At 44.9% G+C, this 14,030-nt stretch overlaps 1 protein-coding gene and 1 pseudogene across 8 annotated transcripts in view; one reads left to right on the forward strand and one right to left on the reverse strand.

Moving 5' to 3' along the window:
• Window positions 1–1,113: 1,113 nt before the first annotated feature.
• Window positions 1,114–2,013, reverse strand: LOC106998520 (uncharacterized; annotated as a pseudogene).
• GAB1 (GRB2 associated binding protein 1) overlaps window positions 1,649–14,030 on the forward strand; it is a 131,837-nt gene continuing 119,455 nt past the window's right edge. For 6 of the 8 annotated variants that reach the window (XM_078001618.1, XM_028848035.2, XM_078001619.1 and 3 more), the window contains exons 1-2: window positions 1,701–2,083; window positions 9,872–9,940. Coding sequence is in view for 2 of the 8 variants with exons in the window: in NM_001266432.1 (NP_001253361.1) it covers window positions 2,012–2,083 (72 nt within the window). In the remaining 6 variants the exon portion in view is untranslated. 8 annotated transcript variants of the gene reach the window in all.

Consider the following 14,030-nt stretch of genomic DNA (forward strand, 5'->3'; position numbering starts at 1 on the left):
CTCAGGACCAGGTATAATTGTGTAACACACAAGTAGGTAAATAGAACTAGGGGACCCAGTAAATTTCTTTCTCTCTCTCTCTATTTTTAAACGGAGTTTTGCTCTTGTTACCCAGACTGGAGCGCAGTGGCGCGATCCCGGCTCACCGCAATTTCCGCCTCCTGGGTACAAGCGATTTTCCTGCCTCACCATCCCAAGTAGCTGGGATTATGGGCGCGCGCCACCACGCCAGGCTAATTTTTGTATTTTCAGTAGAGACAGGGTTTCTCCATGTTGGTCAGGCTGGTCTTGAACTCCTGACCTCAGTTGATCCGCCCGCCTCGGCCTCCCAAAGTGCTGGGATTACAGCGGGAGCCACCGCGCCCGACCGAGTTTCCCTCTTTTAGTCCAGCATCCCAACAGTAGATTTCAAACAAATACAAAGTGGAATAGACAACAAATGGAAGGAGTGTGAGACTTCAAAATGTCCCAGAGATAGGACCCAATCAAATCCCTGGCCTCGCCAAGCGCCCCCATCACTCTGGCAGAACAGCTCCAGAGACCAGCCCAGGCCAGCCCAGGGTTCCCATCTGTCCTCCCCTCCAAGCTGGTAGCTCCCGCGCCCTCTTGTTCTGTCCTTTAATCTCGCGTGGCGGGGACCGGCAGGATGGTGGTCTCCCGGCGGTTTTGTTTTTCAGGCTCTCAAGTAAAGAAAACCCCCGAAACTCTTGATCTCGGGCACAGCACAAGCTCCGAACCGACACCGGGCTGAGTCAAGATGGCAAGCCCCGGACTGAACATTCGAACGTCCCTCGGTCCTCCCCGCGCCGGAGCCCCGGTGCCTCCGCCCTAGCCAAGGCCTCTGCGGTCTTCCCGGGCGAGGAGCGGACTGGGGGCCGCCGGACGGCGGAGGACCCTGCTCCTGCTTTCCGAACTACAGATCCCAGGGTGCCTCTCGGACTCGCGCTCCCTCCCTCCCTTGCTCCCTCCCTTCGTCCGTCTCCTCCCCCAGCCCTTGTTGTTTTGGCTGGAAGCGCTCCGGCGGAGTTTCAGAGAAAGTCTGGGCAGAAACCGGAGCCGGGCCTGAACGTGGGAAGGGGAGGAGGAAAGGGAGGAAGAGGGATCCCGGAGGCCGGGAGAGGGAGGGATCGGGATCTGGGGCCGAGCCGCTCAGAACCTGCCGCGCGCCCCGGGGTGGGGGAGGCGGCGGGGGAGGAGCGCGAGAGGCCGGGACAGCGGGATCCCTCCCAGGAGCCAAGTCGCCAAGCGCCTCGTTCCTCCGCCGCTCCCCGCCCTCTTCGGCTGCAGCTAGAGCGGACCCACCCTCCAGCTTGACCTGCGACCTCCCTGCGCCCGCCGCTCAGAGACGCCCCGCGCTTCGCCGCCAACCCTGCGGCTCCCTCTGTGACCCGGGACCAGCCCCGCGCCCGCTGCCCGTAGGCGGCTCGTGGCTTCCCCTTTCCTCGGCGTTCCCCGAGTGCCGCGAAGTGACCCACCCTCCCCCGAGGAGAGGGAAGGAGGATCGCTCCGGGCGCACCGAAACCGAGGGCGGGCGGGCGAGCGGGAGTGGGCACCGCGCGGGGCATTGTGTGTGTGAGTGTGTGTGTGTGTGTATGTGTGCGTGAACAGCACTGTGTCTGTTTCGGAAAGCGCTCTGGGGAGGTCTTGTCCCTAGGGGGCGGAGCGCCAGGGACCGAGGCTCCGGCTCCGAGTCGGGGCACAGTCCCGCTGAGTCCGAGCGCTGCTGAGGCAGCTGGCGAGACGGCACGTCTGGAGGCGAGGCGGGAGCACTGAAAGGAGGCCGGCGAGCCCGCTGCCCCGGCTCGCGTTCTGTTCAGGTTCGTGGGCCTGCAGAGGAGAGACTCGAACTCGTAGAACCCACGCACCGTGGAGCCTGTCCGCTCAGTCCGTCCGGGGTGCGCGACAAGGAGAGCTAGGTTCTCGCCGCTGCGCGCTCGACAGGCGTCGGCTGTGTCGGGAGCGCGCCCGCCGCCCCTCAGCTGCCCGGCCCGGAGCCCTAGACGCGCGCACCATGAGCGGTGGTGAAGTGGTCTGCTCCGGATGGCTCCGCAAGTCCCCCCCGGAGAAAAAGTTGAAGCGTTATGTAAGTACAGCTGTGGGCACCACTCCGCGGGCCTCGGCGTCCACACCCCTTCCCAGTCGGCTCGCCGGCGGCTGCAGCTGGCCGAGCGCGGGGTTGGTTCTTAAACAAATGCCGGTCTCTTTCCCCTTGGCCCCTACCCCTGACGGTCTCGGGACCCGGGTGCCTTGCACTCCCTCACCCCCAGTCATCCACTTGGCCAGACAACTTTCTTCCTCCAGGTTCCAGAGAGCCTGCTTTGCGGACCTGCTCTCCCCATAAAAGGGCCTAGACTTCCAGCTAAACTGCTGCGTGCTTTTCTTCTTCCTTAGGAAGGATGGGGTGCGATGGAGAGAGGAGCCTTCTTCCTGCTTTATCCCTGCATCTGATTATTGGGCTGATGTGTGCTAAAGTTCCCGCACCGGGAAAACCGCCGAGGTTTTAGGGCTCACTAGCCCTTTCTTTTTGATGGGCGCTCCCTCTCCTCCGCCCCTCGAGATGGGTTGCGGGAAGCGGGCTGTGGACCTGAGGAGTTGGTAGTAGAGACAAGCATATCGAATGCGCGCAAAAGGGAAAGAAAGAAAAGTTATTACGCGCCCTGCCGTTTACTTAGCAGGGTTCACATTTTCGCGGTTTTGAATTGAGGGACTTTGGAGTTTGGCCCGGGAGCCTTGGCGGTTTGCTGCGAGAGGAGGGCGCTGGGGGGAGCCTAGTGGCTGGTGTTTGGGCGCCTTGGATGTGCTGTCAAACTCGGCAGGAGGGGACAGCTGAAGCCAGAAGGGATTTCAGTTGCAGTCCTTTCCCAGGGAACCAGAGTGGCTTTAATGGTGTTTGTGTAATTGATACAAGATGCTATGTGTTAAACCGTTTTAGCTGTTACGAAAAATATTCCTTGAAAGTATCAACCTTGCTTTAGTGGAAACCTGTGTCCTCTTCAGAGGTCTGGGATCTCATTCTTCCCATTGGTGGTTTTGTTGCTGCCCCCTGCAAAGGAAAGAAATCACACTTTTGTCCTGACACCTGGACCAAATATTTTTCTAGTAAAATGTGTTTGCAAAAGCAAAATTTATGCCCCCTTAAATATATAAATTTAATGCCTGTACTAATGGAACCCGTTTGTCGTTGAAGAATATCTACACCCAGTATTAGAGCTCAGGTTAATCCTATTAGTCACTGTTTGCTTGTATAGAACAGAGTGAAGTATTTAACTTCACTGACAACTCACCAGTGAATTTCTGATTTATTTTCTGCCAGAATTTATTATAGACAAGTAATTTTATTGAAGGACTCGATGCCACAAATCATAAGAAAGCTCTCCAGAGATGTGTAATACCTCCAAATCCTGCCCATCTATCAGTTTTCCTGAATATCCTAGTAAAAATGCTAACTTTATTCCAAAAATATGAGGGAGGCAGTGTTTTTTTTCCTCCAGCTGTTCTAAAGGGAAAGGGGTGTGTGTGTGTGTGTGTGTGACAGAGAGAGAGAGAAGGAAGGGAGGAAGGGGTAGGGAGATAAATATATTTGTTTTGAGAAGGCCCAACTTAGGAAAGACAGATTCTTGGAGGAACTAAAGAATAAGACATTTGCTGAACGAGAAAGTGATAATATAGGTTTAATTCATTCTTTCACATGGTTCATTCATGACTAACTCAAAAGACGCGAGGCACTGTATTAGACACCAACCATAAGGTCAGAAAATACAGTCGGAGAAAAGCCCTGCATCCTGGGCTTAGAATTCAATTGAACTATTCACCAGGAAAAAAATCAGCCAAAAAGATTATGTCTTAACAAGAAAAACAAACAAAAAGGAAAGTATAATTTGATCATTACAACTGTTTTCTGAGGTAGATGTCATCTCTATTTCACAGAAAACAGTCCTGCATTTGAACCCAGATCTGCCTGATTGATTCACTGTAAAAGGTTAATGACTCTCACCTCGTTCATTTCAAATGTGGAGCTTAGACTAGGTTATCTCTAAAGGTCCTTCAGGCTCACACCTGTAATCCCAGCACTTTGGGAGGCCGAGGCCGAGGCCGAGGCCGGTGCATCACCTGAGGTCAGAAGACCAGCCTGGCCAACATGGCGAAACCCTGTCTCTACTGAAAATAAAAAAAATAGCCGGGCGTGGTGGTGTACGCCTGTAATCCCAGCTACTGGGGAGACTGAGGCAGGAGAAATGCTTGAATCCGGGAGGTTGAGGTTGCAGTGAGCAGAGTTTGTGCCACTGCACTGCAGCCTAGATGACAGGGAGCAAAAACAGCAACAACAAAATAAAGTTCCTTTCAGATTTTAACTTTTCCTGACTCTGAATATTAGTTGAGAATACAAGAATTAGGTGGGCTATGGATCAGGTGCACAGTGCTAAGGAAACATTAAGACCTGGTCTTTACCTTTAAGTAGCTTTTTGAGTCTTTAGGACCATGAGACAAGCATATGTGAAAAAGCCAACAATGCAAAGTGGTATATGACTGTGTCTAAGTTGAGCGGTATGGATATTTTCTGGCTGTTCTGAGGAACAAGTTCAGTGTAGACTGAAACTGTGGGAACATTTGAGAGAGACAGTGGGCTGACTACATTGTGTTTTCCACAGGAGGATGAATATGCCTAACAGCTTGGGAGAAACTAGGATTTTCTTTGCCTGGTGTAGCACTGGTGTTTTCTTTACCCATGAATAAAGTAGATGGAGATAGTCTGGGAAGACAGTGGACAGGGTGGCTGTCAGAATAGAGGAAACCAGCATGGAGTATAATGAGTTAAATAAGGCTTATTTAACTGTCAGGTTAAATAAGGCTTGTATTTTAGCTGTCAGGTTGGTGGCCCAGAAGATTTTGACATTCCCAGATTATTGATCTTTTGGCATTGGTGTACAGGTTAGGTGGTTTTTGCTAAAGTAGCTTTCACCATCAAAGATATGGGCATGTATACATGCATTTCCTATGCTTGTTTTTTTTCATGTAGAATGTTTATTTTTCTGGATAAAGAAAACATTGTTGGCCACCCAGTAGGCAAAATGTTTCTGGATAATGATTTGTAATGAATGGATTCGCTATGAAAAGGTATCTTGAATTCTTGGTACTATAATTATTAAATGAGACTTCAGGGAGTTTGAGCATCATGATTCTGTTTGGAATATTTGGCCCATGGGACTTTGATAATTATCTCACTGTTTACAGCATTTATGGTAGTCCGAACACTGATTAAGATGATCCATAAGGGCTTTTAAGTGACAAAAAAATTTAGTTTTTTTAAATTAATCTTTTTTTTTTTTGAGATGGAGTCTTGCTCTGTCACCCAGGCTGGAGTGCAGTGACACGATATTGGCTCACTGCAACCTCCACCTCCCAGATTCAAACAGTTCTCCTGCCTCAGCCTCCCCAGCAGCTGGGATTACAGGCATGCACCACCACGCCCACCTAATGTTTGTATTTTTAGTAGAGATGGGATTTCGCCATGCTAGCCAGGCTGGTCTCAAACTCCTGACCTCAGGTGATCCGCCCGCCTCAGCCTCCCAAAGTGCTGTGATTACAGGCACCACACCTGGCCTTAAATTGTTATAATTTTATCTTTAAAGCCATCTCATATATGGCCCCCAACGTATTCCATTTACAACTCCGTTTTATGTTTACTGTTTCATAGTCAACTCAAGCAAGATTGGTTTTTCACACACTAGTGTGTTAGTCTGATGTGTAAGCTTTTCTTGAATTTTCTAAAGAGTGACACAAAAGAAAATGAAAGTCAAGAGTAGTCAGCAGATTCCCCAGCTTTTCCTTCTCTTTTTAATTTTTTCTATATTCACAAAAGGGTTCTTTCTTGTATGCGTTTCATTCTCCTGGAAGTTTTTAAAATCTACTTAAAATGTAGGTGAAAATTTTTAATGCTTATTTTCAGGGTTGCTACTGTGGTGTTGCTGTTTTCATCCTGTGTTATATATTAAACAGCTGCTTTTTTACTTTGTTAAGGACCTGATGGAATCATAAACAGATTACTGTCACTAGGGTTACAGAAAACAAGTAAAGTCTTGGTAGTATGCACTCAACAATGGTGCTCAGATTTTTAAAGAATTATTTAAAGAAATAAGGGTGGAATTTTCATCAGAACCTGAAATTTTAGCTGAAACAAGATGCAAGTCTGTAAACAAAGTATTGTTTCAAGACAGCTGGCTACCACAGCTAGCTCTACAGGAGGAGCTTCCTTGCCTGAAGCCTGAACGCTAAGTTTGGGCTCCTCCATAGCCCAGCTGTCAGCATTGGGCAGGTGCACAATCTCAGCAGGAGAACCTGCTTCTGAGGCCAGAGCAAGGTGGCCTGTTAGCTCACAGTCAGCCTGGGAGCAAGGCCCCAGCCAGTTCTTAGGTGGGTAATCTGTACCCAGCGTGGGCTCTCCGTCTGCTCTGCAGCTGTCAATTAACAGGACAACTCTTGTCTGGACTTCGAAAACACACCCCTGGTTCTGGAAATGGGCCTAGAAACAGAAATAGCCTCTCCTACTGGGTGGGCACCTGACATCTGACATGGAGGAGGGGGGCATGGGCAGGCCAAGTGTCAGCATCTCCTTGGTTCAAGGACAACCCAGGACCTGTGCTAAGCATGAAACCCCTGCTCTGTAGTGTCACTACAACAAAGAGGACTGTCATGTCTAGAAGCTCTTCCTATACCTTTTTGGCAATTACCACTAGCAATCAATGGATTCTGATGTTTCTGCTTACAGTGACTGAATAAGCATAATTATTCTGTTGAAGGAAATTTGTTCTTGCCATCCTCATGTTAGTAAACATAATTCAGATTCCCAATGTTTTTACCTTTTAAAGTGTAGCAAGAACGTTTTTTCTGTTAACAGAGATCAACTTGCAATTACATTAAGCCTTTACGATAGTTAATGATAGTTCATTTGTTGTGCCCGGGCTTAATGATAAGCGCAAAACTCTCCATGTGAAACTTGCTGAATCTCTAAAGCTGACTGCTACCTTTTGAGATTCAAAATTGCTGTTAGGAAGGTGCATTAATTTGGAGGGTAGAGAATTCTGCTGGCTCTTTAAAATTATTTTTTTAAGAGATCATCTTGGAACAAAAGATGGCAAGAGTTATAGTTGGATAATCTGTTTGACAAGTGACTGGTTATTTCAGTGTATTTTGCCATAATCTGCTTAAAAATGTAAGGAGTAAAACACACAGCATTTTTTGAGAGTAAGTAAAATTCCATATTTTGGACTTAACATAAAAGTATGCAGATAAGCTATTGATAATTTGCAGACTGAGAAAGTTTCAGAGGTGATAGATTCTTTTTTTTTTTTTGAGACGGAGTTTCGCTCTTGTCCAGGCTGGAGTGCAATGGCATGATCTTGGCTCATGGCTTACTGCAACCTCTGTCTCCCGGATTCAACTGATTCTCCTGCCTCAACCTCCCAAGTAGCTGGGATTACAGGCTCCCACCACCACGCCCGGCTAATTTTTTTTTTTTTTGCATTTTTAGTAGAGATGGGGTTTTGCCATGTTGGCCAGACTGGTCTCGAACTCCTGACCTCAGGTGATCTGCCCGCCTTGGCCTCCCATAGTGCTGGGATTATAGGCGTGAGCCACCGTGCCTGGCCAGAGGTGATAGATTGAAAACATGTATTAGGTACTCAGCACTCCTAATTTTCTTACAGATACTGACAGCCAGAAGGAGCATTGTAGTAGGTGGGCTACTACTTTACTTTTGAAGAATTTTGTTTTAAAATGTAATTTGATGCAACCACTGATGCTTTTACTGGGGATGTTTTGCTATAGTGGAAGGAAACTCAAACTGAGTGTCAGGACCCGAATTCTACTTGGCTTTGCCACTACTCACCCACAGGAGCATTTGACCATTCTGATCCTCAGTTTCCTTATCTGTAAAATGGGTGAGGGAAGAGCTATAGATCTTCAGCAGAAGCTCTGTTGCAGTTTAGCATTCCTCTTAGACATTTTCTTGGGTGGAAGGGACAAATGGGGAGCTCTTCAATAAGCTACAACATACATTTTTGGGGGACATCATCCTTTTGGGGAAATCTTTATTATTTATCTTAAATAGTTTAGTGACTGCTTCAGCAGTATTCTTTGGGGACTCTTGGTTTTTAACTAAAGGCAGACCTGTGTGCAGGGCCTTTGGCTGCTGTGCTCCTGGGCTGGGTGCTGTGTCTTGAGCCCCTGTGCAATGCCTGGCTCAGAGTAGGAGCTCAACAGATGCCTGTTGACTGAATAATAAACAAGTATCGCAGGAGCTTTTGTTATGTGCCATGTGTGGAATGCAAGGAAGGAAAGGCCCACTCCCTGCCTTTAAGGAGTTTCTAATCTGTTTGTGAAGACAAGTTGTCAATCATTTTATAGGAGATATGTTATACGGCCATATATGATTAGTTGCCAAATGAAGTACTATTACCTAAGAGTTTAGAGTGACAACAGGGGATGGAGGGGTGGGAGATGCCAGGGAAGACTCTGCAAATGAATTTTACACTTTGCTCTTGTAAGAGCTGGTGTACTGCCGGCAGCAACAGCAAAATCTTAAGGGAGGGCTGGTTTTAAAGGAAGAACAAACATTTGTGTTGAGTTTAGATGTCCTCTTGAAAAAAGAACTGCTTCCCAACACCCCAGTTTCATGTGTGGAGTGTGGCTGTCAGCTGTATCTTCTAGTTTGAGAAGTTTTTGTTTCTGCTAAGATCTATTGTTCCTCATGGGCTCCTGAGCACAAGTGAATTTTCTGCATCAAACTAGAAATGAACAAAACAACTTGTTTGGTCACCTGAACTTATTAAAATTCCAAGGGACATGAGTTGTTTAAGATTTCTTTATGTCTGTTTTAAGCTAAGTAATTCATTCTGGCAAGCAGTTAGTTTACAACAGAGAGGGAGCATGTTCTGGTGGGAGGGAGAATAAAAGAGCCTTTGATTCATTTGCTTCTGAGTTCCAGCAGCAGGGCCAGGGCTGCCTTGGGCTAGCGTCTTATTTCGGACTTTGGAAGCCATCTTAGCCCAGCTGTGTGAGTGCCAGCTTGTGTTGAGGGGGGGAGAGAATAACACCAACGGATCACATGAAACCCCCTCTCACTGTGGATGGAGGGGTTTCTCTCATTTCACATTTCTCACATCAACATGGTGCTTAATTTCCACCAAGTTAGAGCTCCATCTGAATTTGCCATTTGAACTTGGATTGAAGTCACGATCTTTCTGTGACTCCTTTTATCTCAGTCTGCCAACTAATACAGAAAACTTACCAAGTCACAGGTCTCTTTATTCTCCCCTCTTGGGATATAACACCCATAAAATTAGCATTCTTTCTTTTTTATATTACCCCTGGCAAAAAGTGGCCCATTGTACTGTGGATTTCCATATTTATTAAATAACTAGGCTCTTCCTTTGCCAGTGGGATGGCTATAGGAGCCTCAGTCAATTGTAGATGACAATTTAGGCCTGTAGAATTGCTGGGGAAAGTCATTTTTAGTAACTGGAAATTTTTGCTCATTCTAGGCTTGTATGTTTGAGCATCTTAAATAATAGAAGAATGCCCTAACTGGAAAAAAGAATCATTTCTTTTTTAAGCAATTCACTTATTCATGGAGCAAAGTTCTCCCTAGTTTAAAAGTTCTCATTGCCGAATAAAGTACACTATAACCTAAGAGTTTTTGACCTTCTCCCAGCCTGGTTTTAAAAAGAATTAAGACTATGCACTGTAATGCATGTTTGGTTGTTATCTCTGTTACATTAGCTCTTGAAGCATTCTGATTACAACTTGTAGCTGCCAAGCCCTGTCCTGCAGTATTATCTGGAACAAAAATTTTCCATGTGGTTGTTTTTAGCAGAGCTCCTATATGCAAACTGCACGTGGAGGATATAAGTTATAAAGGAATAGAACTTCTAGAAGGAGAAATGTGAGTTAACTTTTTTCTATCATTTAATCGTTCTTTCCTCACCTCTTAGTGTGTGTTTCAGTAATGTTTATTATCTTTCTAAACTGAGTTTTCTTTTATTTTTATATACTCAAAAGAATGCCACATTTACCAAGTGTTTTTCTGATGGTGGTTTTCTTTTCTCCCAGCTTTCTACTTTGAATTCATACTTGGCCTAGGCAGTTCTCTTAAGTTATGTGTTCAAAAAACAATGTCCTAAGAGGAAAAAAACAAATGGCCACATTGTCCCATGAATTAAAAACAATATACCAAGAGTCCAAACATTTCAATGTAAAAAATATTAAGCCTTTCTTTTTTTAGGAAGACAAATATTAAACTTTGCTTTAACTATCCTGTTGATTGTTTTTCCTTTTCCTTTTTTATTTATTTTCTTTTGGTTTGACTCATGTAGCTTAAATTTATTTCAAAAACAGTTTTATACATACTTAAGAATACTGCACGTAGGGGAAAGCATCAAAATTCCATTTCACATTTCAAGAGAAAAGTGAGAGGAGGCCATCCTCCTGTCAGAAGAGGGGCAAAATGTCAAATAATACCAAGGTTTTATAACTTACTTTTATGTTGCTTGGTTAGGTTATTTATCATTATCGACTAGAGATATTTAGCTATTTAAATGTGAAATAAGCAGGTAAATGCAATTTAAGTTAAGCAAGTTTCATATTTGCTTTTGTGAAATGAAGTCCTGGACATAAGCATGGGAAGAACTCAACACATTTTGTTGTAGTGTTTGTTTTAAATAGGAAATAGAGACAGGGTCTCTCTACATTCCCCAGGCTGGTCTCGAACTCCTGGCCCCAAGTGATCTTCTGCCTCATTGTTGTAGTTTTTATTGTTGTATTTAATGCATTAGCCAGCCAGTTGCTGTAACATTTTATTTGCTAACTTTTTTAAATGAGAGGAAGGTAAAAGCACTCTGTGCCATAGTTCCCTACCCTCTCTTTTCCTATTCATTTCTGCTTCTCTGTGATATAAGCCTAGATATCAAGATCACAAAATATTTGTGTCCCAATCTTTACACACACATTCTTTCACCTTTTCTCTAAAAAGAGAGCGTTAATTTGTGTCACTCTTACGTAGTAATCAAGAAGAGAAATAATAATGTTCCACCCAGCATGTAGATTGTTTTTCTCTCCTGAAATGCAGCTTTTAGTTACTGCTGTATTGGGAAATGTGGTTAGGCCACTTTCTGACTGGCAGAACTCCTCCCTGAGATGACTACCTGATGAAAGAATTACCTGCCTGTGTGCCTTCCCAGCTCCAGTCCTTAGCACATTCCCATCACTGCTGTGGCCAGAGTTGGAGTTGCCAAGACTAAGGTGCTGGTGGAGGGATGATGACTCCTTGATTATCGAGAGAGAAGTGCTTTAATCTTTGACTTTTGTAAGAGAGATACTAGGTAAAAGCTACCTTCGGCGTTTTGAATTCCAGTGCTGTTGTGTAGAGCTTGATGAGGAACGATTACCTCATTCAGCTAGGGGGGTATTTTTTGAACCCTCTACCCTCTGGCAAAGTTATAATTGACCCCACAGTTATGTAGGAAGGAGTATTTACTTTACATGTTCTTGACAGTTTCAGGTTTACATGTTTGAAGTGTTGAGAAAAGGTAAAAGGAAATATTGAACTCCTAAGAATGTAAAATATTTGGGAAGGTACTTTGTTCCTAGTGATGCTGTTACATAAAACCAAAGCCTTCTGAGTAATCTTTGCTGGGTATGTAGGTCATTTACCTCCAAAGAAAAAGGCACACAATTAAACTGGCGCTATTGAACGGTATTATTTTTCTTTCTATTCCTTTAAGCAGTCAAATAGTTGAGAGACAAATTTATAAATGCTGAATGTTTCAAATGGGAAAAGCAAGCCTAATATATTTTTCTAGTTGATTTTCATAGTGACCCACAGTATACAGAGAAAAAGGTGTAAACACAGGAATTTGTGAAAATTACGGCTTCACTTATCATTCTTTGGTGTTTGTAATAGGATATTAATTTCCAGAGGACAGAGATGGCGTTTGTTCTCTGTCTCAGATATATAGTGCAGTGCCTTGCACATACTGTTAAACAGCACGATCAAATAATTGTAGAATTTTGAGCCTAAAATTGTAAATTCTCTTGTCCAGTATTTCTTAACCTTTTCTAACCCACTCCTCTCTCATGTATTGTTTGCGTGTCCTTTGGCTTTTAATCCAGTTTTATCTTCTATGATTTGCATTACAAAAACAATAGCTATATTGAAACTTTTTGCTAATTACACTATCTTCTTCTCCACCCAAAAGAACCCAACCCACTCCTTTTACGGGGAATGAAAATAAGCCTAAGGGAGATGAATTGATTAGTCCAAAGTCATACTACTTAACCAATTGTTCTGTCGGGGCCCATATCTCACCTCCCAGATAAAATCCTTTCTGTCAGAGTGAATGCTCACGTGAACAGGGCACTGTGAAGAATGCAAAAGAAGAGGACCAAGCGAACACTGCTTTCACCTTTGAGAGCTGTGTGCTGCTAGGGGACACAGGTTGCACTTAGTTCTACAAATTACATAATGATCAGTGATGTGTGAGACATTCTGGTAGAAGAATCCAGCAAAGATAGGTTAATTCAGGTACTCTGTGAAGGCTTAATGAAGGTGGCAAGAGCCGTTTCACCAGGACCTTAAAAGATGGATTCAATTTTCAAAGATGAGGCTGGAGTAAGATCTGATTTCTGTTTCTCCTTTTCCCAGCCAGACTCTTGCATTGCTGTTTACATTTGGTTATCCCTTTTTTTCACCTGCTGTTCATTTCATAATGGAATACAGCTGGGTCCTTTTTCCATCACCCTTATTTAAACACCAGTCTCTGATGTTCCTAAGTGCTGGAGTTCTTGAGGGTTCCAGTGCTAGCCCTGGTTGGTCTCCTCCTCTTTTCATCTTTGTTAGTTGGTTCTTCATCTGTTGTGAGATCGTGAACTCCTTTGAAAATGTGAGGCTCTCAGTTACCATAAGAATTCTTACCAACTTAGACACAAACATTATTATAATCTTGGATGTTTTCTGACCTTTAAAACTCATCTGTGGCTCTTAACACCTAGTTAAATGTCCTGAATTATATGTTGATAATTTGAGTACTCTATCTCAGCCCAATTCTCATTCCATAGATCTATGGATCTAAGGGTTTAAATCCAAAATGGCTTATATAGCCCACAGCAACTCAGAGTCAGAATGCCCACAGCAGATCTTATCATCCTTTCCCTTAAACCTGGTCTTCTTGGCTGTTCCTCGTACAGTGGCTCAGCCAGGTTTTCTTTTACTTTTCTCTGTCTCTCATTCTCCACACCCAATGACCAAACCCTGTCAGTTTTACCTCCCAAGTATCTCGATTTATTGGCCACTCTTGCCTAAGCCATCTTTGCCTTTCTTCTGGATTGCTGCAATAGCCAGTTGCAGTTGCTGCTCTCTGCCTCCTCTTGGGCCCCTCTTAACTGTCTTGTCAAGGCAGCCAGAATGACTTTTCTGAAATACCAATCTGATAATGCCATTCCATAGCTCGAAGCTGTTCTGCGGCGTTCTTTTGCTCTTCGGAGTGCCTCTGCCTCTTCCTTTGGCTTGCATGGCCCTTTATGTGGCAGCAGCACATCCATCCAGTAGTGTTTGTTGCTCCCTTCTCCACTCAGTCTCTCCCCTTCAGCTATACTGAACTTTCATGGTCCAGATCAGCTCTGAGATCTCTCTCTCTCCGGGCCTTTGCACCTGCTCTCCTCTCCTCCAGGAGTCCTTGAACCCTCTCTTTTCCGTCTCACAACCAGGCTAACTTTGGGAGCCTTTTCTGACCTCCACCACCACTGCCACATGTACACACAGACATATTGTGCTGGGAGCATCTGTTTTGTCCTCCTGTCATGCTCTGTTATTCTCATAGCATAGCACTTGCCACACTTGATATTTGCTTGTTTACTTATCTCCCCTCCGATGGTGGGGCCATGTTGTGACTTTTGTGAGCCCCAGTGGTACATAGGTCCCTTCATAGGTCCCCCCCTTCCTAGGTTAAAAAAATTAAAAACTATTTTGCAGCTATGTC

Source organism: Macaca mulatta, chromosome 5 (genome assembly GCF_049350105.2).
Source record: "Macaca mulatta isolate MMU2019108-1 chromosome 5, T2T-MMU8v2.0, whole genome shotgun sequence".
In the NCBI taxonomy this organism is placed as follows: domain Eukaryota; kingdom Metazoa; phylum Chordata; class Mammalia; order Primates; family Cercopithecidae; genus Macaca; species Macaca mulatta.